The following is a 25,536-nucleotide window of genomic DNA, read 5'->3' as shown; positions in this document are numbered from 1 at the left end:
TTTTCTTATTTTTAAATATTTTGATTTTGTTCTAATAGTCCTTTCTGTTTCATGGAGTTATTGATTTCTATTTGGACTATTCTAATTTTCAGAAGGTCTGGCACAAGGGTAAGCTTTTTTTTTTTTTAATCACTTTCTATTCTATGCTATTTATTTTTCTTCCAGTTATTTCCATTGAGGATTTAAAAGAAAATTTTTTTCCCCTCCCATTCTGAGTCTCTGCTTTTAGTCATTATGGAGCCCCTTCCCTCATTGTTTGGGTTTAGGGGCATCTGGTTTTACAATAAAAAATTTTTATAAGAGATTGGTTATTTATTTGGCTAAGTATCACTCTAGTTTTACTTCTTTAAAGGCCAGGATTTGCTCCCTGCTAGGTTTTTGAAGAGGGAGTGTGGTTATCCCTGTTTTATCTTGTTTTGGGTCACCTGAGTTCTTGTATTAACCTCTACCTCTCTTTGCTAAGCCCTTTTGGATCTTTGAGGTTCAGCGTTCTAGATCTTCAGAGCCCTCAGTGGAATTTTAGAAGAGAATTCTAAAGATCTTGGACCCTTTGGATCCTAGATATTGTAGGGCTGTAATTGTTGTTATAATTTAACCTGCCCACTTCTTTGCCTTTGTCGGCACTAGCTGTACTACCAGCTCGCTTTCCTTTTGCCTGTGAGTTTTTCTCTGACTTTTGGTATGGTTCTAGAGTGGAAGAAATCAGCTATGGTTATTTTTGTATTTCTTGACTATTATTTGATCATTTCATATTTTTGCTGGAATAGGCATGTGGGACTTAGGCTTTCTGTCACTTTTTCTCACCTTGGCCTGAAATTCAATTAATCTAAACTTATTTTGTAAGCAATAACATGTCCTTAGTAACTGATTGATGATACTTTTAAGTAGCAATAATATTAAGTTTTTATATAATGTTATAAAGTTTAAAAAATGCTTTATGTATATTATTTAATCCTCACAATAACCCTGCCTGTCTAACAAGAGGTCCTATTATTATCCCTATTTTACAGATGAGGAAACAAGAGGCTGAAGGAGATTAAGGGTTTTATTCAGAGTCACATAGTTATTAAGTGTCTAAGACTGAATTTGAGCTTATCTTCTTGTTTTCAAATCATTGCTTTGTTGACTGGATTACCCAGTATTTTAACATTTTATTTTTAAATTTTTTTTTTTTTAACAATTTTTCTCCCTCCTTTCAGCCTCTCCTCTACCTATTGAGAAGGCAGGGAATATGATACCCATTCTATATGTGAAGTCATGCAAAATAATTTCCATATTAGCTATGTTACCCTTTTCCTCACCCCCAGAAAAAAAAAAGTGAAAAACTATGTTTAAAAACTAAGTTTTGCACTTAAAGTTCATCAGTTCTCTTTCTGAAGGTGGGTAACATTTTCCATCATGAGTCCTTCAGAATTGTTGTGAATCATTATACCAATCAGAATAATTAAATCTTTCATAGCTGGTGATCATGATGATATTATTGTTAGCATCTCCTGGTTTTGCTTACTTCACTGTGCATCGATTCACATATATCTTTCCAGGTTTTTCTGAAACCATCCCCTTCCTCATTTCTTACAGCATAATAGTCATACATTACAGTCATATACTTGTTCAGCCATTCCCCAATTAATGGACATCTTGTCTGTTTCCAATTCTTTGTCACCACAAAAAGAACTAGGTAGAGTCTTGTATTTTAAAGAATATTTTCTTATTTGAACTCTTAAAATTAGTTTTTTGTTTCTTCTTCCACTTTCAACCCCTTTGACAAAATTGTTGCCCACCCTCTACTCCAAGTTTATTACTTTCCTGAGATGTGGTTTCAATCCAGTTCAATAATTCCTTATATTGTTTGTGGAATGTTTGACATTTTCTCTGCCTTTAGTATAACATTTCATTTTGGGGGTGGGATGGGGTAGGAAGGGTGTTTCTAGCCGATTATATCAGTTCAGTCCTGTTAGAATAAGGGAGGGGGCAGCAGTATCATAAGCCATTGATTCTATCTTTATAACTTTGCCCTTTTAGAGAGAACAGATTACTTGTGTGGTGATTCTGCATTGCACAGACAGAATCACAAGGAAGAAACTTTACATAAACCATTTATACTAAATGTTTGGTATTCTAGCAACATAAATCAACAACAATATCCATTACAAATTCTTCCCTTTATCAGTATTATCTTGATAGAAGTCATCCCAACATGTGGGAATTTGAACCCTGCTTCAATACATCTAGTACCAAGTAATTAATTATTCAGGGCACACTGAACCTGGCCCCTGCAATGTAGAGTAATTCTTCCTGGTCAGCGTTAACTTCAGGGGCGATAATAAATAGAAAAAGTCTCCAGTGATGTCAGTATTTTAAAGTGATTAATCATTCCCTCCCCCTTTTCTCTCCCTCCTGCACTTTAGTTTTCTTTAACTAGGATTTTTCAGCAATAAATCTTTAACAATACAGGTAAGAATTGTTCTGTAATTAAATTTTGCTTCTTTTAACTACTTAGTTTTTATGGGACATTCTTCAGATGCTATACTTTAAAAAAAATTGAACTCAAAATTCAATCAAGAAAATGCATTTATGGAAAACTTGAAATTTTAGAGAGGATTTCCCTGGAAGGCTGAACTTTTTGCCATGACTTATTTTATATCTTGCATAGTGCCTAGCATAGTGTCTTGCAGGTGGTCTGCATCTGGTAAAAATGCATGTTGATGGAAAGAATTTTATATATAAGATAAAATATATGTTCATAAAAAATGCTAACTCATGTATAGAAGGTATTTTACATTCTGAAATTCTTGCATTATTTCCTTCTCGAAAGCCAAAGGGAAGATTAATTTGAGTATTCATTTTAATATGCAGTGGATAATAATTATAATTTAAAAAATCTTCTCAGGTCCTGATGCCAGCTCTATAGAACCAGTGGTGTTAGCCATCTTTGTGATGTGTAATATTACATTTACTACTATTATGTAGCTGGGTAAATGCCCTGACCTAGAATAGGCCATGTATCTTTAAATAATCCCTGATGGACCTGACCAGTCATCATGTATATTCTGGGTGACAGGGACAGATGTGACAGATCTGTTGTGACATACTTCCATACCATAAGTCAGTGGCTCGAGGTGACTCATGTCCTTCCTTTGATTCCTTCCTCCTGCTGCAGGACAACACAATGATGCAAGGATGAACCTTGCCATCGCACTCACTGCTGCCAGGTATGGGGCTGCCATAGCCAATTATGTTGAAGTGAAGAATTTGTTGAAGAGGAAGGATCCAGTAAGTGGGAAGATGCAAATATGTGGTGCACAGTGCCAGGATATGCTAACAGGTATGTCCATTCTTGTCTTTGCTTCATCTAATTATTGAATTATTATAGTTTTGTCCATCACTTTACTCTCATTTAAACTAGATTTCATTATCACATTAATAGTATTCCTTAACTTTGTAACTGTGGTTGGATAGGAAAAAGTGCCTTTATAGGGCTCTCTGATTTTTTTTTTCTTTAGAGGGAGAAGGGCTTGCTATTAAAAAAGAAAATTCCCAGGTAAGACTCCCTCAGCTAGGAATGCTTTTAATTTTCTTTACAAAAATATGTTATGAATAAAATGAAATAAGCTAGTTGAGTTTTTAAATATAACTTAGATAACATAGGCAGAGCATTTCCAAAGCATGGTGATGTGTCATTAACTTAGGTCATCTTTAACTTCTGTCAGGCTTTCATTCATGTTCTGATTATTTGGCAGTGTGGGCACGGTTTTATAACTAGATCCTTCTATTGAGTAAAACCAATACTCTGATGTCTGATGGCATCCGGTTTAGGAATTTCGTTTTAAAGGAGGAAACAGCTTATTTTATTTTTGTGGTTTCTTGAGGTTTGGTTCTCAAATACTAGATATTTCAGCAAATTGAAATGGGAATTGAAACAAAATGAGTTGCATTTTTTTGCTTCATTTTGGGCTTTTGAATGTGACACTGTGTTTGTGTGTGTGTAAAAATAACCCATATGGGAACCTTTTATACTGTTTTTTCAGTGGTTCCAGCTGCTCATGTCACTTAATGTGGCATACAATATACTTCACTATAGGTTAAGTTAATAGATAAATTAATAATCCAAAGCATCAGTGAGCAGAGAAACAAATGGGGTCTGTGATTGATGCTGTTTTCTTTCACAGGGTGCGAATTTGAAGTGAGAGCCAAATGTGTTATCAATGCTACGGGACCTTTCACAGACACACTGCGCAAAATGGATAATCAGTGCACTGAAAACATCTGTCAGCCAAGTGCTGGGGTACACATCGTGATGCCTGGTTATTACAGGTAACCAGATTCCAAGAGCTACCTTTTGCACCAGTCAGTATTTGTAGCTAGAGTGAGTAAAATTACAATTATAGTTAGTGAAATTCTCCAAAGAAAACCCATAATTTAAAAATTTTTTTTGATCCACCTTCCTTAATAACTAGAATTGCCTTTGCACTTAAAAAGAAGGAAAATGTAAAAATCTATTCTCTTATGATACACAAACAAAAAGGTTTTTTTTTTTTTTTTGGATATTCAACTCTTAATTCAAGATGCATTTTTTTTTAAAAGTCCTTTAAAAAGAAAAGTAGGGAAAATGATAGAAGTAGTCTTAACTGTTGCCATAACCAATTACTATAAGATTAGCTTTTTAGAGATGAAGATTTGTGGTCTTCTCTGCAAGAGTACAAAGTCCTGTATATTCATTTGCTGAAAATAATCAATTAAACATGAGTATATTATTCCAGTTTATCTAAATTTACTAATTTTTCCTTTAGACTGAAATACCTAGAGTATTTTTGGTTTGATTATGTTATACCTATTTAGACTGTTCTTGGTTTGATTATGTTTTCAATGAGAGAGACAGAGTGACAGAAATTTGGACAGAGTTAAATATATCCTGTGCTAAAGAAAGTCTTGGGGCAAGCAAGAGAGGTGCCATATACCTTATTCAATAAGCATTTTGATTGCTACTATGTATTTAAGGTACTGGGTTAGGTATGAGTAATAATACAAAGACAAAATGAAATAAATCTTGCCTTTTAAAGAGTTTACAATTTTTTTCCTTATTGTGACCATTCATAATCCCATTTGAGATCTTTTTGGCAAAGACACTCAAGTAGCTTGTTATTTCCTTTTCCAGCTCATTTTATAAATGAGGAACTAAGGTAAACAGGGTTAAGTGACTTCCCTAGGATCATACAGCTAGTAAGTGTCTAAGGTTGAATTTGTCTTCCTGATTTCCAAACCCAAAGCAAACACTGTGCCACCTGTAGGTGATCTACTCTACAGCATTTAATTAATTTTTTTTTTGCTGTTCAATTTTATTTTATTTCATTTTAAAATAATATTTTTATTTTTAAAATATATGCAAAGATAGTTTTCAGCATTCACCTTTGCAAAATCTTGTGTTCCAAAATTTTCTCCCTCATTTCCTCCTACCTTTTCCCCTAGACAGCAAGTAATCCATTATGTTAAATAGGTGTACACCTTCTATACATATTTCCACATTTATCATGCTGCACAAGAAAATTCAGATCAAAAAGGAAAAAAATAAGAAAAAAACCAAGCAAGCAAAAAAGATGAAAATACTATGTAGTGAACCACATTCAGTCCCCATAGTCCTCTCTCTGGATCCAAATGGCTCTCTCCATCATAAGTCTGTGGAATTGGTCTGAATCATCTCATTGTTGAAAAGAGCCACATTCATCAGAATTGATCATCATATTATCGTCTTGTGGCTTTGTACAATATTGTCTTTGGTTCTACTGACTTCACTTAGCATCAGTTCATGTAAGTCATGTAATGGGCATCTACTCAGTTTCTGGGGTTTTTGCTATTATAAAATGGGCCTGCATTTTAATTCTTCAGAAGCCAAGAGACTTTCTTGGATTGGGGTCTAATACTTGGCCTTCTTAAAATATTTTATCAATGCCTTTTGTATATTTGTATTACAGTTATGATTGGAAAAAAGCAAACATTAAACACCTTATCTTCAAAACTGAATCCTTCCTGGGACATACATTAAGGAAAAATAAGCACAGACATATTATATATTCAGTGTTCTACTTTAGTTGTCTTTTTCCCTGCACATATCCCCCCTCCCACCAAACTCCTATTTTTTTCATTGAGAACAGGAAGATTTGTTTCATATGTAACTTCCAGGACCTTATGTGGTCTATTGAGCACTTAAAGTTTACCTTCTGATTAGTGATCTTTTTATTTCCATTATATTACAAAATTCCTTGCATTGTAATAACTTTAAACATGGGGCATAATCTTATATTTTCCTCTTTCCTCTTCTTCCCATTCCTGAATACATTAAGGCATTAACTAATAATAGTTATTATATATTATATATATTACATATAACCAGAAATATGCTACTGATCAAAGTGACAGAAGCAATCCTGGACATTTTCACTATTACATGAATTGGAAATTTTATGCAAACAGTATATTTCCATTCAATTTATCAGTTTCAAAGGCTAGTATAATTCCATATCAGTTCCATGCTTTTGAAAATTGATAAGGGCCAAAGGATTCACAATCGCAAATAGTCAATGGTAGGGCTGTGGCTCTAAGGAAGGTAGGTTTTTGTTTTTAAGATCATTATTTGATGGGCTGAAGGAATAAGAGATTGAATTTGATCTCTGGGCCTGCCAGTCCATGACTCATCATGCTAATGTGATTTAAACCTGTTTTCCCCAACATGCTTAGAGGTAAGCCAAGGCTGGTATGAACTGTCTGGGGAAGCCTTCAGCCAGACTGTTGACAATCCAAGTCCACGAGCTTGAGCCATAATTAGATCGGCTTGGGAATTTAGTGGGTTGTATGTCTTCCATTCACATTTTCTAGTTCCTATGTACAAAAGAGTAAAGAGGATCATAAGAGTGTCATCCTTTGGCCAATTTATTGTAGAATTTATAAACTTAGGAAGTTTATTTGTGGATTATTAGGAATCTATTTGTGCCATCATCTTATATAAACTGCAAAGGGAATTGGGTGGGGAATATTTTAATTTCTAAAAGAAATATAGAAAATTTGAAAAAATATCCTCTTAAAAAATTATTTAAACTTCCCCGGTAATGCACTCTACAATGTTCTTTACAAAGGCATAACTAAAATCTATATAACTGAATAACCGTCTTTCATCAGTAGAGGCTTTCTACAACTGATTAGTGGTAATGTTATTTTTTTCTTCCTAAACTGGGTCTATGCTCACATACTGTTTGTTAGCTATCCCACTGATTGCTAAGTAGTTAACAATAAATTGATTTCAATTTAAATTAGGCTACTTCAGAAAGCACTGGTCTGCATGAGAAAAATCTTCATTGAATTTAGACCCAGACACACATACACAAATTAGCAACAAGCTTTTCTTCTTGGTACAAAATGATTCATGCATGTTGGACAGGGTTTATGTTTCTTTCCTAGGTGCAGATTTTAACCAAGGGGAATATCCACTGTAAAACTTAGTGTAATCTTACATAATTATTTCTTCATTGTAAACAGATTTTTCTCTTTCAATAAAGGTATGAGTGATGCAGTTTAAAAGTTTGTCTAGGGTATTTCCTAGTGGCTTCTTAAATTTTAATATCCTTCGTTAATAGCTTTATCTTCCCTCTCCTCTTGTTAATTCAAAGCCCAGGACATATGTCTTTGCTTAGGTAATTGGTATATTGCTTCTCTCCTGTTTCTAGTTATATAAGTGTATTGTTAACCATCACCTTCACCCTTTAAAATTCTTTTTACTGCCTTTAACAGTTTTAAAGGATTTTGTGATTGCATTTTATAGTGATATTTAATACTCAAGTTACCAAATATGGAATGTTCAGTTTAATTTTTAAATATTTATACCAAAAAGAAAAAAAATCTCAGTAGATTTTAAGAATGTAACTATAATGCAGCTGTCCATACAAATATGATCATAGGTAAAGTTCCTGTTCTATCATTGCTAATGAATCTGTAGATTCACATCTCGGAAAATTTGTGATGAAGTGTTAACCCTTGCAGCTCAGTGAAAGTGTTTTCTCAAACAAGATATATCCTCCATATATAATTCTCCATTTCATAGTGTCTGATGTTTTCAAGGAGTCTCTTTATAATAATAAAAGGACGTGTGTGTGTGTGTGTGTGTGTGTTTGTGTGTGCGCATGTGTGCATGTATATACACATAAAACACACTCTACATTCTTTTAGAATAAAACAAAAAAATTTACCACACAAGTGTGCAAGGAAAGCTTAATCAGAAAGCTGAAGGTGATGATAGCTAAGATTTGTCATCTGATTTACAATGCATTTAAATATAATATCCCATTTGAGATTCAAAACAAATGTGTGAGCTAGATATTATAGTAGTATTTCCTTGTGCAGATGAGGAAGCTGAGGTCCAAAAGGATTCAGTCATTTACCTCTGGTCCTACAATTAGTAAGTATCAGAGACAGGATGCAAGCCTAGATTTCTTCCTGTATTGAAATCAAACTATATCACATTGCTTTCCAGGTCTTATGATTTAGAGATGTATGATGTATCACAGAATCAGAGGGCTAAGAGAACTTTGTCTACATTTTCATTTTCCAAATGGAGAAAATTGGCCCCTAAAAAAGTCAAATGACCATGTAGCTAATAACTAATAGCTTTTTACTATCTTTTGCAAGACTTTGCTTCTTGTGTGTGCTATGAAATCAAGAAACAAATAAATATTGAGTGAATTTTCATTGAGGCTGCCTAGTAGATTGAGGTCCTATTTCAGATATCTATTAAGTGTATGATCAAAGGCAAGTCATTTAATCTATTAACCTTGGTTTCCTCATATGTACAATGGAAATGATTACATTTTCACTATCTTTTTCACAGAATTACTGTAAAGAAAGTCCTTTGTAAAGTTTTTAGTTTTTTTTTTTTTCAGTTGTGTTGTTTTTCAGTTGTTTCCAACTCTTTTGTATCTCTATTTAGGTTTTTCTTGGCAAAGACACTGAAAGTAGTTTGGTCTTTCAGCTCATTTTACAGATGAGCAAACTGAGGCAAACAGTTTTAAGTAACTTGTCCAATGTTGCACAGCAAGTAAGTATGTGAGGCCAGATTTGAACTCAGGAAATGAGACTTCCTGATTTCAAGCCTGCCACTCTATCTACTGTGCCACCTAGCTTCAAAACCTCAGAGCACTTTGTAATTGTGAGTTGTTTACAGTTATTCCTTCTACATTATGACCTAGTTTTGATATATTGTGGGTCAGTGTAAAAAAAAAAAAAAGAAACAAGGCAATTGGGGTTAAGTTATTTGCCCAGGATCACACATCTAGTATGTGTTAAGTGTCTGTGGTTAGATTTGAACTCAGGTACTCCTGACTCCAGGGCTGGCGCCATCAAGCTGCTCCCAGCATAAAAAATTAAATGGGAATATTTTGGAAGTTTTGCAAAAGTTGCAGACCACATGCAAAGGCTAGATGACAGCAAAAATTAAAAAACTCAGAAATGTATAAAATGTATGTATAGTATTGTATAATTATCAACCCAAATTTTACAATAAAATACTATAAAGACCCCTTAAAAAGAAAGAAAAAATTTAGACTTCTCTGATATGAAAGGAGAGCCAAAAAGATTTTATGTGCACCTTTTGTTCGGCACTCATCACTCCCCTCTCCCTTTGTGATTTGTAAAGGATAACTTTTATAGAGTTAGTGATTCTGAACTAGAAGAAATTTTAAAGGCATCTAAATCAAGTCATTTATTTTATATATGTAGAACTGAGGCACAGAGCCTAAGTGACTTGACCAGGATCATAGAATTCAGTAAAGTGACAAAGATGGGTCGTAAATCTATTTTTCCTGTCTTTGATGCCTCTATTCACTGTTACCAATACAATAGTGTTGTCATTATTATTGATATCATTGTTATCATTACATGAATATCTGTGATATATATTTGCTATGATTCAGATCTCTGATTGTGTCCCCATTAACTAGTAGTCTATATACGGTAGATATTGTCATATACCCATGTAGATAATGAGCCTTTGATTTTATGATTACCAACTTCAAATCATTGAACTGAGTAGCTTTTCTTCTAAAAAATCAGCTCCTTCAGCGCTGATATTGAAAAATCCCAAAATTCCCTTTCCCAAGTGTTCAGGCAAATGGCTTTTGATGTACTATAACCATTAATCAAATAGACAAAATTCTTTAAGTAGACTTTTCATGCCTTTGTCCAATTGAGCTACTTTTCCTCTAATTTCTTTGGGAGGATGCATGTTAGGATTCTTGACAAGGAGGGGAAGTGTAGCAGATACATCCCCCTTCTAAGGGATGTTGCTGATCGCCACTCATTTCATTAACTTAACTCAATATAATGCTTCAGAAAATGAAAAATGACTTAGGAATACTGCATAGAAGTCTTTATGTGGTGTGGGATCTGAAGCAAATATTTTGAGCACCTAGGAGGTACAGAAATCTGGCCCCAGATACTCGCTATTTTTGTGACTCTAGGTAAGTGATTTACCCTCAGTTTTCTCATCTGTAAAATGGGGATAATAATAGCATCTATCTCCCAGTATTATTGTGATAATCAAATAAGTGTAATTGTAAAGTCCCTAGCACAGTGCTTGCAACATAGTAACCATTTCTTTTCTTTTTCTTTTTTAATAACTTTTTATTGACAGAACCCATGCCAGGTTAATTTTTTACAGCATTATCCTTGCATTCACTTCTGTTCCGATTTTTCCCCTCCCTCCCTCTACATCTTCCCCCAGATGGCAAGCAGTCCTTTACATGTTAAATAGGTTACAGTATACCCTAGATACAATATATGTGTGCAGAACCAAACAGTTTTCTTGTTGCACAGGAAGAATTGAATTCAGAAGGTAAAAATAACCCGGGAAGAAAAACAGAAATGCAAGCAGTTTATATTCATTTCCCAGTGTTCTTTCTTTGGGTGAGCTGCTTCTGTCCATCCATAGTAACCATTTAAATGTTAGCTATTTAAAAATTATTATTACTTTGCATTGTGCTGTGAATAAGGGTATCTTTACTCTTCAGGGATTCATATATGTGATCTTTCCATGTATTTCCCTAACAGAGAAATGAATTACTGAGTATCTCCCAAGCTCTAAAAATGGCTTCATCTATCAAATACTAGTAACCCGGTTCAGGTGTTTCACAAACCCTGTAAAGCCTTTTCAGTACAGAGATTGGTGTTTGTCTTTTAATAAAAATGAATAAAACAAAGAAGAGGTTTCTATGTCCAGAAGTAGTTAGGTAGTGCAATGGATAAAGTAACTAAGTTTAGAGTCAAGACGACCAGAGTTCAAATCTTGCCTCAGATACTCATTAACTGTATGACTGGGCAAATTTTCTCATCTATAAAATAAACTTGAGAGATATCAAGTAACTCATTTCTACCTCCTGTTTGTGATTTGATTTAGGAAAAAATCCAGCCTTAGATACTAACTAGTGATTTTAACACTTGGCTAGTAACACTCTTCTTGATTTAGTTTCCTCATTTATAAAATAAATAATTGTAAGAAACAAAATATCTTACCAAGACCTCTACTGACTCACTGATGAATGCAGGAAAGATTTATTTTACATTCTTGCAAAAATGGGTGCCTAGGTGAAACTTCAAAGGCAACATTTTATTTCCTATTCTGAAGCACAAGTCCCTCCCTGATTCCCCATAATTGGTTGTTACAGGACATAAATCTCCACCTCTCATTATATAACTAGTCCCTGCCCCCAAGGAGCTTACATTCTAGAAGAGGGGGGAGGTAAAGGAAGAGGGCTAAGGGCAAAGGCCAAAAGATACTTTTCAAATCTCAGGCCACCAACCCTGATGTCAAAAGTGTGTCCCTGACTCCTTGGAGTTTACTTTCTTTCAGGGGAAGATAACATCCATACTTGATTATTCCTTGATGTTCATGTGGGTTTCAGTTTTGTAATTTAAGTTTTATTTCTCCAATTTAATTTTCATAAATGCAGAAACCCAATGCCCATCCATTTCTCACATAATTTAATACCTTCTACCTCCTAGGTTGTTGTCACAATCAAATAAGATAAAATTTATAAAAGTCCTTAGCACAATGCCTAACACATAGTAGGTATTTAGTGGATTCTTTTTCTGTCTTTTTTTTTTCCTCCTTCTCTCCTTCCCTCCCCCCCTTCCTTTCTAAATTGGGTTCAAGTTTTGCCTCTGATATATGTGTGTGTAGGTGTGTGTGTGTGCATGCGTGCCTGTCCTATCACTAAATCACTTAGACTATACTGCCCAGGTAGCTCTCTTAATAAGACCCAAAGTGCTGGAGAAAATTCAGAGCTTCATTGGGGGGCTTTTTTTGGGTGGGGGTGCTAAAAGTTTCCTGTACCAGAGAAATCACTGGTTTGGACCAAAAAAGTAAAAAAAAAAAAAAAAAAAAAGCATATGCTTTTATATGTATATATTGTCTTCCTTTATAAAAATAAAACTTTCCTTGAGGGCCAGACTGTTTCTTCCTTTTTTGTTATTTTAATGTCTTGCTTAGTGCCTGACACTTAGTAGGTATTTCATAAATGCTGATTAGTGGAGTGATTGATTAAAAATACATTCATTAAATGCTGATGTTTCCTTAGGGATGTTCTGCTCATAGCATAATTTATCTTTATTTGGGTATTCATTGCCCTCTCTTCTGATATTTATCCCAGCATTAACTTAATTAAAAAAAAAAAGAACTATACCCTTCAAAGCTTGTTTTGTGCTAATTATTATGCTAAAGCTTTTTGGGATTTATATAATAGTAGAAATCTCTTTTCCCATAAAACCACTTATTTAAGTTATCCTGGTCTTCACAGTAGATATAGAAATTAACCCCAAGCTAGAAAAGACACAAATTACATCCATGTCCAAAAGAATTTCATTTCAGATAAGTTTCTGTGCTATATATTATATAGTCTTTCTTTTGCGTTTGTTTTTATTCTCAGGAAACTTTTCACTTATAGATGTATCAAATATCCCAATAGAAAAACTTTTCATCATACTTTAAAGATTGAACAACTATCTACCCTTAATTGACTCATTTAAAAATTGTGAGCATTTATTCCAAGCCAGTGTGCTGTATTGATGCTCTAGATGGCAAACATGAGGACCAAAACATTAAAAAATTGATATCAAAATATTTCCTTTTGATAGATTCTTTGACTTCAAGAAAATTCATACTAAGTCATCCTCCTTCCCCAGTCTTCTAATCTTCACATCATATACTCACATATTTATATACACACATTTGTGTGGATGGTTGTGTTGAGATTGGAAAGGAACTTCAAAAGGTTAGTGGTCACAGATTGATGTCATGAGATATCTCAAAAAGAATTTGCAGAATGTATTATCCAAGTGAAAGGGCAAAGTTTATTATAATTGCAACACCAATTGAAATTAAAGTCCAAAAGATTTGGCAAAGAAACAGAAGCAAGGTGACACATTTATCTAGTGGTTCTTGTTCATTGATATGCTAATTGATATGTGAGAAGTAGTAGACCCAGAGTGGTCTCAAGAATTTGATTATCACTGAGCCACAGAGAGTAATATTTGTAGGATTATCCTAAGGAAGACTTGAAATCATTGACAGATTGTTAGAACAATAGTCTCAGGGTCATTAATATATCTTCCCTAAAGTCTAAGGAAAGAAATATTATAATCCTAGGCCAGAGGGCTTTTATTATCATTGACAGAATAGCATTCTTAGATCAGAAGGCCTCAGAATTAGATTCCAAAGCCAGAATATTTACAATCACTGACCAATTGTTAGAACAGAAGCCTCCTAAGGTCAGGGGATCTTAAAATTATTGCTGTCTTTCCTAGAAACTATATTATATCAATTGGTCATTTGTAATTGATTGTGACTTTTAAAAGATGAAACCTGTACCTTTTCCCCTTTATTGTAGAATTGAGGAGAACTATGAGTATGGAACTCTTGATATAATGTTGATTTGTTGCATTAATTTTGCTAATCTGTTTTTTTTTCCCCCTACTCTTTTTCCTTGTTTGTTACAAAGAATGACCCTTTGGAAGGAGAGGAGATTTGGAAAGGAAGGTGATATGGAAATTAAAAAAAAAAAAACAAAAAACTTTTTTTTTAGTGTGACTTTTCTAATTTGACCTTCTTTGTTTGGGGACCATCATCTTCCATTATTATTTCATTAAGATTCTCTTTCTGAATAAAATATTTAAGTAGAGGTATTGCTTTTAAGGTTTCTTCTTTTATAGGTGAAAGCCATCATTTGGATGCTTGAGAATGGTGGATGAAAATTGTCTTTTAGAGATGTATATAAGCAGTTTCCTTTGTACTGGTTCTGAAAAGAGTAAGTTTTTTTTTTTTTTTTTTTTTTTTTTTTTAACTCTCAGCCCAGAGAATATGGGACTGCTTGACCCTGCTACCAGTGATGGACGAGTTATTTTCTTCTTGCCGTGGGAAAAAATGACCATAGCTGGAACAACTGACAGTCCAACTGATATAACTCCTCACCCTATTCCTTCGGAGGAAGACATTAACTTTATCTTGAATGAAGTACGCAACTACTTAAGTTGTGATGTTGAAGGTAATATTCTGCTTCCTTAAATTTTGTTTGATTTTACTTTCTGGGAAAGTATACCATGTCCTTCCCTTACTTTATAATCTTCACCCATGCCCTTGCTTAACCTGTAGTTATGAACTTTAGAAGGGTTTTGGAAGATGTTTATCTCATAGAGACCAATTTAAATGATAAGAGGTAATTTTCTTTTCTCCCATCAGTTCCTCTGTTATATGCTGTACTTTCTGGTATTTTTTGGTTAAATGCTATTATTGTATTTGTAAGGTATTGAATTTTCTAGCATTTCTGAGCCAAAGTAAAGCTTTGATTCTTGATTTGTTTTGGTATCCAGAAATTCAGAAAGAGAAAAATCAATTTTGGGAATAAGCACATTGGAAGGGATATGATAGCTGCAGCTTTGGTTCTTGGAATCGTGCTAAGGACTTAACTTCTCCTTGTTGAGGAAGTGCAATATTGATGACTGAATTTAGCTAAAAAGGATTCAGAGACTACCTTCATTTGTTTAGTTAAAAAGTCCACTTTTTGATATTATTTTTCATAATGAATGTTTGCAGGAGATTTTTTTTTTTAAATTTTGTATCTGGTGTCAATTTGGTAACATTCCTTTAATCTTTTTGACATTTTTGAAGATCATACTAAACCAGAGGCAAGTATCAGTTTGTGTCGGTGGAGGGAGTTCCCTATGCTGACAAAATCACATATCACTTGAGTATTCTCCCATGCCATCTTGGTCAACTTTTGTACCAAACACCTGCCATAGTAGTGGTTTCTTTGAAAGAAAATTAATGATCTTAGTACTTATAAGGCTGTGTAGCTATGGATAAGATGTCTGAGCCTGTTTTTGTTGTTTTTTTTTTTTTTTTTACCTTTAAAGTGGAGATGATAATATTTATATCAATAACAATAACTAATAGTTGACATTTTATGGTGCTTTCAATTTTGTAAGGCATTTTATATTTAATCTTCACAGTAATCATGTGATGATTAAAAGCATTTCTCAATTACATTTTTATCTGGTTCTGGCCTTTCCAATGAATTTTGCCAAAAAGTTTGCCTTGAGTTTGAAACCCCTGCTTTAGAGAGTCCTGTTGTTTGTATATTACTTAAAGCAGCAGTTCTCAAATTTTTTGGTCTCAGGATCATTTTACATTCTTGTGGACCTGAAAGAACTTTTGTTTTATGTGGATTTTAATATCTATAATATATGCCATGTTAAAAATGAAACAGACATATTTTAAAAATATTAATGTTTAAAATTATTTAAATAATTAACTCATTACATGCTAACGTATTTTTTTGTAAAAAAAAAAAAAAAGCAACAAACAACCCTAAGTTTTCAAAAACAACAAAAAAAGAAGAATGGCATTGTTTTGTATATTTAAAAAATATATATCTTTAGAATCTAGCTTAATAGAAGACAGCTGGATTCTCATCTCTTTTTTGGCATTCAATCTGTTGTGATATGTTGTTTTAGTTCAAATATATGAAGAAAACTCAGCCTCACACAGATGTATAGTTGAAAAGGAGAAAAGTATTCTAATAGGCAAATAACATCTTTGTAGTATTAAGAAAACAGTTTTGTCTTCACAAACTTCCTGAAAGGTTGTTAAGATCCTTCAGGAGTTTGTGGACTATACTTTGAGGATACTTATCTAAAGGGTACTAAATTTGAGTGCTTAAAAAACAATTTCAACAATAATAATAATTAACATATATATATATAGTACTTACTGTGTGCCAGATATTATGCTAATGGCTTTACAAATATCTCATTTAATCCTCACAACTACTCTGGAAGATAGGTGCTGTTACTATCCCCATTTTACAGATGAGAAACCGAGGCAATCAGCTAGTGTGAGTGTCTGAGGCTGGATTTGAACTCTGGTAGGTATTCCTTACTCTAGGTCCAATGCTCCCTTCTTTGCATCACCTACCTGCCCTTGCTATGATAACATATTGTGGTCACACAAGTAGTAGTAGAATATTCAAATCCTCTGATTTATTGACTTAAAATGTATCAAGAGTGGATAAGGTGCATTAGAATAAAAAAAAACACAAAGTACTGGATTATTTAATAGAAAAATATTCCAGTACATTCAAAAATGAAAGCATTATTTGATTTTTGGAAGGTTCCCTTTTTTCTTTTTTGCTAGAATTATATAATATTAAAAAATCTTGTTAAAGATAGAGATATATTTATTAAATCATATTGAAATAAATTATTACTTTGAAGAGTTAATTTAAAAAGGTAAATCTTATATTTAAGTAGTCAAGAAAAAGTGAGTTTCTGTCTGAACCCAAATATTTAGGAATCTATACTTAAGGAAAAAATGAATCTGGAAGCAGGAATTTATGTTGCCCAATTTTGGTTCATTTGTATCTTCATAACTTTCAGTAGTGGGAGTAGTAAAGTTTCTCTATTTTATTGCTTAAATTCTGGGTAGAACATGATACATAAGGCCTAAAGGAAGATGGCTTACTAGATCCCAAATAAGCAAAAACAGCTTAAGTTATGTATAATAAAAATACCAGTAATTATAAGAATAAAAATGACAACATATTCTTATGAATAAAAAGTTTTTAAAAACCACTTCACAATAACTCAGTGGTATTGGCAGTACCAATGGGCAGCTGGTGTTGTCTTCCATATTGATACCACCTGCAAATGAATGAAATATGATCACATCTTTGGTTGGCCTTCATCATTAACCCCACTTAGAGAGCTTTGTGGTAGTAGTGGAACATTCAAAAATAATGGACAGCTATGGTCAAAGTTGATTTTAAGAAAAGTGGTTGAAATTGTTAACTGAGCATGGCTAGTCAGGTCTTCAACTTCTGGGTCTGAAAACATCTGTAAATCAGCTTTCCAGGTGGAAAGCACCTGTGGTAAAACTAGTAGATATATCTTGGCCCTGAGAGGGCCCCCGTCCTACACTCCCTCTTTTGTGCTCACTTATTATCACTTTTGTCGATTCTTAGTTTAGGTATTTATTTTCTAAAATCAAAGATCCTCAAGAGCTTTTCATCCACCCCTCTAATACATTAAAGGCACTATGTTTGGGGCATGACATTGAATCTAGATAGGACTAAAAATTAGTCATTGTACAGTTTCATTTTATCTCTAATGGTCTTTTTGCTTAGGAATTTTCATTACAGAACAAATTCAAGTAGATCTTAAAATGACTCAGTAAAAAAATTAGAGACCATAGTGAAGAGGGATGTTGTGTCTTTTAAAATTGGAGAGAGAGAAATTCTCTTAACCATTTTCAAATTAAAAAATTATAAAAGACAAGATACTTAAATTTCCATTGTAAAATTTTGTTAAACAAAAAAATGAGTTCAGAACAGTTAAAGATGTTCATTGGGAAAACAGTCTTCACAATAAACCTTTCTGACAAATCATATCTAAAACCTATAAAGAATTGACACAAATTTATCAGAATAAGTTCTCTTAGAATCAAAAATTCTTAACTTGGGGTCCAAAAACCCTTAAAGAGCTTATGTGTAGATTTGGGTGTGGAGGTTCTTCAACTTGAGATGCTAAGATTAGTTATTTATTTTAAGTAGCATCAACTTGGAACTTACCATTTTTTTTTCAATTTTTGAAAAGTATTTTTCTGAAGAGAGATCCTTAATTATGATTCACCAGACTGACACAGCTGTCCATGACATACACATAAAAAATTAAGAATTCTTGCTGTAACTGATCAAAGGACATGAGTAGGCAAGTTTGGGGAAAATAAACTTACATTATCAGTGAACATGTGAAAAAAATCAAATTAATAATCAGAGAAATGAAAATCCTGAAAAACCTATCAAATTGGCAAAGATAACGAGAGATGATATTTGGTGCCATTGTGATACTGAAAAATATATATGCTAATGCACTGCTGCTGAAACTGTGAATTGGTTCATTTTTTTTTTAAAAACAATTTGGAATTATATAATAAAAGGTGCAGAAATACTTATGCCCTTTAATATAGTTATCTCACTATTAGAATTTCATTGGACGTTATATAAATTTAAGATCTATTTAAGAAAAAAAAACTATAGTTAACAAAAATAAAAATTTTAAAAAACCCTGTGAAATCAAACTATATCAATTGGAGAATGCAAAAGATATATATCTTATGAATGTACTAGAATATTATTGTGCCATAATAAATAATAAATATTTTAAAGAAATAAAGACTTGGATGAAAGTGACAAGGCAGCTAGGTGGCAGGGTGGGGTAGAGTATGCCAGACTTGGAGTGATGAAGACATCTTCCTGATTTCAAATCTGGCCTCAGACATGTACTAACGGTTCAGCCTTGGGCAAGTCACTTATCCCCATTCCTCATCTGTAAAATGAGCTAGAAAAAGAAATGGCAAAACACTCCAGTATTTTTGCCAAGGAAACACCAAATGCGGTTGGAAAGAGTTGGACATAACAATAATAAAATGAGAGTGACACAGATGGAAAGAAGCAAAACCAATAGAAAAACATATGTATTGAATACCAGTATATAATAAAGTAATAATGAGAACAAAAACCTTTTTTAAATATACAAAAAAGTTCATGAGTCATGGAAACTTACAAATAGGCCTCCCCCCCACCTTGTTAAAGCTATGCTATGCATTTTTGTTATTTTTTTAAATAACTGTCTCATCAGTCACTTTTGAAAACATTTTTTCCTCTTTCTATATACTTGTTGATGGGAATATAAGATTTATTTTGGGGAAAATATTAAAATAATACTAAAAAATGAGAGCAGCAGCTTGCAAGGATGGGCAATATCATTTTCCCATTAGCAGTGAATCATGGCATTAAGATTCATATTTTTCTAAAGGAATTTTATTGGTCCCTGAAAGAATCATTTTTTTCAAAGCTTAAAAGGGCTTTAAAAAAAGAATCCTTGAGCTTCATATCATCCTTTCAGTTGGTTTACTCATTTCTGTTTCACCTATGTATTTTCATATTTGAGTTGCTAATAATATCCTAGGTGCTATACCAAATACATTTCTCACTAGTGTGTTATGGGTTTATGATGTGTTTGTCTGTCAGGTAGGAACTGGATTGAGTTCATCCATTCATTTCACAGAACCTCCTAAGTACCTGGGGAATGGAAATGACCTTTGCTCTCAATTGACCTGATTTAGATTTGAACTGTTAACCTAGAAGAGGTTCCATATCCCTTAACTACTCCCTTGGGCCAACTACTCTCTTCTACAGATTTAAAAAAAAAAAGATTGGTTAAGAGCATGGTTTGAAATATTTTGAAAATAGTTCTCATTCATCAGAAGTGAAATCAAGTCATTTAAAAAGAAATTTATTAAATGAATGAATAAATAAAATTCTCAGAACAGTTTCTTAGCCTCCCCAAATGGCTATAGTGCTTAAGAAGGAAAAAAAAAAAACTGTCAAATCTTCACACTCCATGCTGTTCATCTGCTGCAAAATACATCAGAATAATTCCAAAAAGCATTTTGCCTGTTGGGAATAAGATCATGTCTTCTTTTGCAATTTAGAAAGCTTTCCATTCACAGGGTGAAATTTCTAGATTACTTGTTTGTTCTTTCCTGAAATGGGAAATTGATAGTTCTGTTCTTTGTATTGAGTTAAGAAGAAAAATAATCTTGAGAAAAAATGTATCATTAAGTCTGTTGTAGAGAGGTTAATAAATTGGATGTGGTGGCCAGCCTAAACTATGACTTAGAAGAATGGAAATAGAATATTTGCAGTCTCTTCCACCTAAGTAGTTGGTTTTTTTTTTTTTTAACTGAGTGCTTCTGAAGGCAGTTCCACTAGTTATACACAGGTTTTCACATGTGCAATTAGTAGTGTTTATAGATGGCCTGTTATTCAATTAACAACGAAGCTGGCCATATCACCTCACTGCAGACCTGCTTTTTAACTGCCAGAGACAGCACCAGGGTTATCAACTTACACACAGGCTTGGATGTGTTCCAGCTGTTTAATTATCGTGTCACACGCTTTGCTTTTTCTAGTTTCATTAGTTTATAAATGTAATATGGTATCTTATTTCTGTGATTAACACTTCATTTCGTCAGGTTAAACATGCTGCTAGAGAAGTATTGATTTCTGAGACTTTTCTCCCCTCCCCCCACTACCCTTGTTCATTTAGATATTTCCACTGATTTCTTTTTTAAACAGCAAACTCAGGAAAACATTATCCAAAAAACATACTTCCAAGTAGCCCAAGATGAAAGAGCTATTCAGTTTTGTTAACCTAAATGTTGTGTGTTATTTTCTACTATGAGCTTTAATGGAAAATACAACAGGGGGATATTTGCAGCTTTAAAAGGAATAATAATGATTGCAAATTTAAAAAATGTCTTTTTTTTATTCAGCTTCATATAGCTACTTTGCATCACTTTTGTTATTTCACACTTAATATAGTATAGGTAGGATGTTTGTATTGTGAGCAATTTGAAAATAATTCATTTTCAGTGATTCAAAAATACCTTTGCCTTTACTAAATTTATCACAAACACAAAACAGGCTGTTCTCTACTATAGACTTAATAATATATTATTTCTCAAGATATTTCTTCTTAACTCAATGCAAAGAACAGGCTCATGTTATCTGAGAAAGTGTACTGTATTTTATCAAGTATAGAATTGGCTCTTTTAAAAAAAAATTTAATTTAGTACCATTGAGTAAACCATACTACTACAGGGTACTTCTTGTGACTTTTTTCCCCTCATTGCCTTGACTCCAAAAGCATTTTTATTTTTCTTCAGCCATCAGAAATCTCATATAAAATTTAGTAGAACCTTAATATTTCTTCTCTAGCCACAGAAGGCCAATCTGCCTTTGGTGTTTGATGGCAGAGAATGCAGGAGCAGAATGCAGTTTTGAACAGTAACACTTAGTAACACTTAGAGGATGCAACATTGTACCTGGTACAAGGTGTCTTAAAAGTTTGTGAAAGTTTTGGAAACAACTTGATGAAGTTGGTATTTTAACTAGGGCTATTAAAGATTTTATTGTGCATACAGGGTGTTAAATATTTATTTAAAATAAGCAAACAAGCAAACTTGTGAGGTTTCAGGTTTGAGGGTAATTTGAGAAAAAATCAATCCTTGAGATTCTTGTGTCAGAATAATGATAACAGTAATAAGCAAAAACAGCTAGCATTATTTATATATTGTGTTTTAAGATTTGCAAAGCATGTTCCAAATATTAATTCATTTGATAGTCACAATAGCCATGGGAGGTAGGTATTATTTTTATCCCTATTTTATAGATGAAGAAATTGAGGCAGAAAATTAGGTCACACAGCTAGTAATTGTATGAGGGTAGGATTTGAACTATGATCTTTTTGAATCTAGCACTCTAACCCTATGCACCTAGCCTTCTCTTTAGGTAGTTATTTACCCAGGATTATAAATCTCTATGTGGAAGGGGCCCCAGAGCTCATTTAATTCACCTTCCTCACTGTATAAATAAGAAACAGAGGCTACATGTAGATTTTCCCAGGGTGACACACGTAGTAAGGTTTGTGGGAATTTGAACTTAGGACCTTTGGCTCTGGATTCTGTGCTTTTTCTATTAAATGGATTGCCTCTGTTGCTTAGTGAATTTTGCTTGAGAAGACCATCTATTTTATTAGATCTTTGGGAAGAGAAGTGGTAAATTCTATGGATTATCATCATCCTTTTCATTATAGATGCAAATAGCAGACACAGCAAGGGCAAATGACTTGATTACCACCCCAAAGGTCACTTCTGACTTCAGTTGCAACATATTCTCTTCACTGTCTTTTCCAGCCAATTCACAAATATGTGCCATTGGCTTAAGGGACACTCAGGCAGAAAATGAAGCTGAAACAGGGCAAATCACTTTCTATTCAACCTTCCTTTGGTAAATATTTATGGATTTCATAATTGATTTAAGGCATGGTGCCAGCAACTGTGGGATACACAAAACAACTTCTTTTTACCATTTATTTACCACCAGTGTGTCTTTTTGTGCATGTCTCTTTATCCATTTTTACTCATCTTTCAGATCATCATTGGAAGAATGATTAAAAAAAAAACTTCTTAGAGACCATCATGAACGGGCTGCCCTCTTTTCACACAGAGACTAATTTAGGACTTTCCATCACCCCCACTCCAATACCTAGAAGCACCACCAGGTCGGCTAGGAGATCCCTTTTTTCCAAGTAGATAACATGTCTATTATTATTTAGCCACAGTTTCACCTACTGTCTATCATTAAAAAGTAAGGTGCCTCCTAATACCGCCATTTCTTAGTCTGCCAAGTTCTTTCTATGAAGGAATTATTCAAACCATCCCAGAGCAAATGAAGTCTGCTAATTATGGAGGATCTCAGCTATTCCCAAAACATCATTGAACATTTATTAAATGCCTACTAGGTGCAAAGCATTAAGCACTGGGGATAGAGCTCATATTCTAAAAGGGGTGCCAAAGCAACATAAAAAAGCACATAAAAATACAAACTAAGATACACACAGAATAAAAGAAACTGAAATTATCAGAAATCAGGAAAAGCTTCTCATAGAATGTGTGATTTTAGCTGTGACTTTAAGCCAGGGAAGCCAAGACAAGTAAGTAAAACATCCCGTGCATGGGAAACAGCCAATGAAAATGTCCAGAGCTTGGGCAATGGAAGTGTCTTCTTAAAGGAGGAATGACACTGGATTGCCAAATATATGTGAGAAGAAGTTTATAAGCTTTATGCAAATACTTTCCTTATAACAACCCTATGATTTAAAGCAAGAATAATTATTTCCATTTTACAAGTGAGAACTAGGTTATGAGAAGTGAATGATTGCTTATGATTATACAGTTAAGAAATGATCTATCTTTGACATAGGCTGACTATATCCCACTATCTCAGTACATGGGTCAACTCTTTTAAGACAATAACTGGTACATTAGTGTCTAGGCTGCATCCATAACAGTTTCCTCAGCACAACTTCCCTATATCAATTAAATTACAGATCTTAGATGAGCCTACATGCCTCCCTAACCTCCCCACTCCCAATTTACAAACAGAAATTGAACCCTGATTTCCTCAAAGTTTAACACTATTTTCATGTTAGAGAAGTGATAATACAGTTGAACATTTGTTTTCAATAAACAATGGATCCTCCAAATTTCTTTGAGGTAATAGTTGCCACCAGTTTTATTATGTCCATTCTGATAATAAAAAGAAACTTTATACTTAAGTGACCTGCTCTCGGTCTCAGTTAGTTTCAGAAACAGTATTTGAAACCTCTTCTTCTTGATTCCAAGTCTAGCAATCTGCATTTAGTTTTCCATAAACACTTTTATATGCCCAGGAGTTCATGATATCTATGGAAAAGGAATCTAAGATCTGAGAAGACTTGAAGACTAGGATGGATAGCAATAAATTTGTTCTGATCTCTATTATTAAGTGTTCCCACATCCCTGAGATCAGTGATCCATTGGATCATTGGTACCTCTGTGGTTAATGGTCTTAAGACAATTGTGGTCAGATTTGCTTCTAAGCAAATTTCTATCAGTTAAAACCATTTCCCAGATAACATCTTTAATAAGAAGCCTTGGACTCATGTATATGTATGGAATTGGCTTGAGTCTTTGGATATGACTGAAGACTTCTTTCTGAACTGGCAACAGAGACTGCAGCCAATTAAGATGAAGTACCCTATAGGCTACTTTATATTTTAAGTATTTAATTTTGATATTTTCCTTAACTTGGCATGCAGACGTTCTTTATTTTATAAATAAATTCAATCTCAACACTGTGTTAATATAATTGAAGTGGCACTAAGAACTCAATTCAGTTGAGTTAAAATTCTACCAGCAGCATGCAGTCTGTGATTGTAAACCTAGATTATTTTATCGAATATTTTAGAAGTGTAACTTTTCTGCTGTTTGATTAAATAAGATAATAATAATAGTAATAATAACTGCAACATATTTTATGTATCGCTTTAAGGTTTGGAAAGCCCTTTTTATCATTATTTCATTCTGTAAAGGAAATCCTATAGTTATTTTATCCCCATTTTACAGGTGAGGAAACTGAGGCTGAAGGGGAAGTTAAGCAATTTGCTCATAAAACTATCAGTTGGAAGCAGAATTTGAGGTCAGGTCTTTCTAAACCTCTGCCAAACACAGAATTCTTTCCATTAGAATATGCAATGTATTTAATATTTGGCTGAATATTTTTATTTACATAAAACTTGTGTGTTTTAAAAATTTTTATTTTTATTTCCTGATAGATAAACATATGATCTATTTTAGGCATTAAATTTTATATGCTAGCCTAACAGATCTAACTCTTTTGCCTAAGTAATTTTAAATCTGTGTCTCTAGCTGTGTTAATGTTAGCATCACAGAAGCAGAAACAACACCAATCAGGAAGAGGTAGGATTTAATTTCTGATGGGAAAAGTGAGAATAATTGAAAGCTAATGATTTGTTGCCCTGGTTGTTGAAAAAATTGAATGTCCTTACCTTTGGTTAAGTCCTTCCAACATGCAAAGCACTCTGACTTTACTATCAGTTTGAATGGAAAAAAATAATGCCTAATATATGAGAGATGTTTTGCTAAATATTGATAAATTCAGTTCAGCAAATAACAAATGCCTACAATGTGATAGTTCCTAGGGAAAGTTACTATCTATAAATCAGTTCTTGTCCTCATTAAACTTATAGAGTAAGAGGGGAATAAGATACATACATAGATTAGAATGGTATCTATTTGCTTTAGATAGAGAATAGAATGCTATTTGGAATCTGCAGGGGATGGTCTTGGTGATATTTAGAGTTTAGGGGTAAAGAGGAGAAGAATTCATGGAAGATGTGATATTTGAGCTGGACTTAAAAGTATATGTTAGAGTTTGAATAGGTAGAGGGGTAAGGGAAAGTATGAATTATACTCTTGACATTGACTCTATGATTCTGCACAGTCAGGAAAGTATACAGAAAGTTAGGTATGTACAGGGGCCA

At 33.5% G+C, this 25,536-nt stretch overlaps 1 protein-coding gene across 4 annotated transcripts in view; it reads left to right on the top strand.

The window, feature by feature from the left end:
- Positions 1 to 25,536, top strand: part of GPD2 (glycerol-3-phosphate dehydrogenase 2) — a 185,881-nt gene that overhangs the window by 141,058 nt on the left and 19,287 nt on the right. For all 4 annotated transcript variants that reach the window (XM_051986359.1, XM_051986356.1, XM_051986357.1 and 1 more), the window contains exons 7-9: positions 3,161 to 3,325; positions 4,170 to 4,314; positions 14,383 to 14,576. In XM_051986359.1, coding sequence (XP_051842319.1) covers positions 3,161 to 3,325; positions 4,170 to 4,314; positions 14,383 to 14,576 — 504 coding nt within the window. The remainder of the gene's footprint in view (positions 1 to 3,160; positions 3,326 to 4,169; positions 4,315 to 14,382; positions 14,577 to 25,536) is intronic.

The sequence above is a fragment of the Antechinus flavipes genome, chromosome 3 (genome assembly GCF_016432865.1).
Source record: "Antechinus flavipes isolate AdamAnt ecotype Samford, QLD, Australia chromosome 3, AdamAnt_v2, whole genome shotgun sequence".
Lineage (NCBI taxonomy): Eukaryota > Metazoa > Chordata > Mammalia > Dasyuromorphia > Dasyuridae > Antechinus > Antechinus flavipes.
This window is presented reverse-complemented; position numbering and strand designations above follow the sequence as displayed.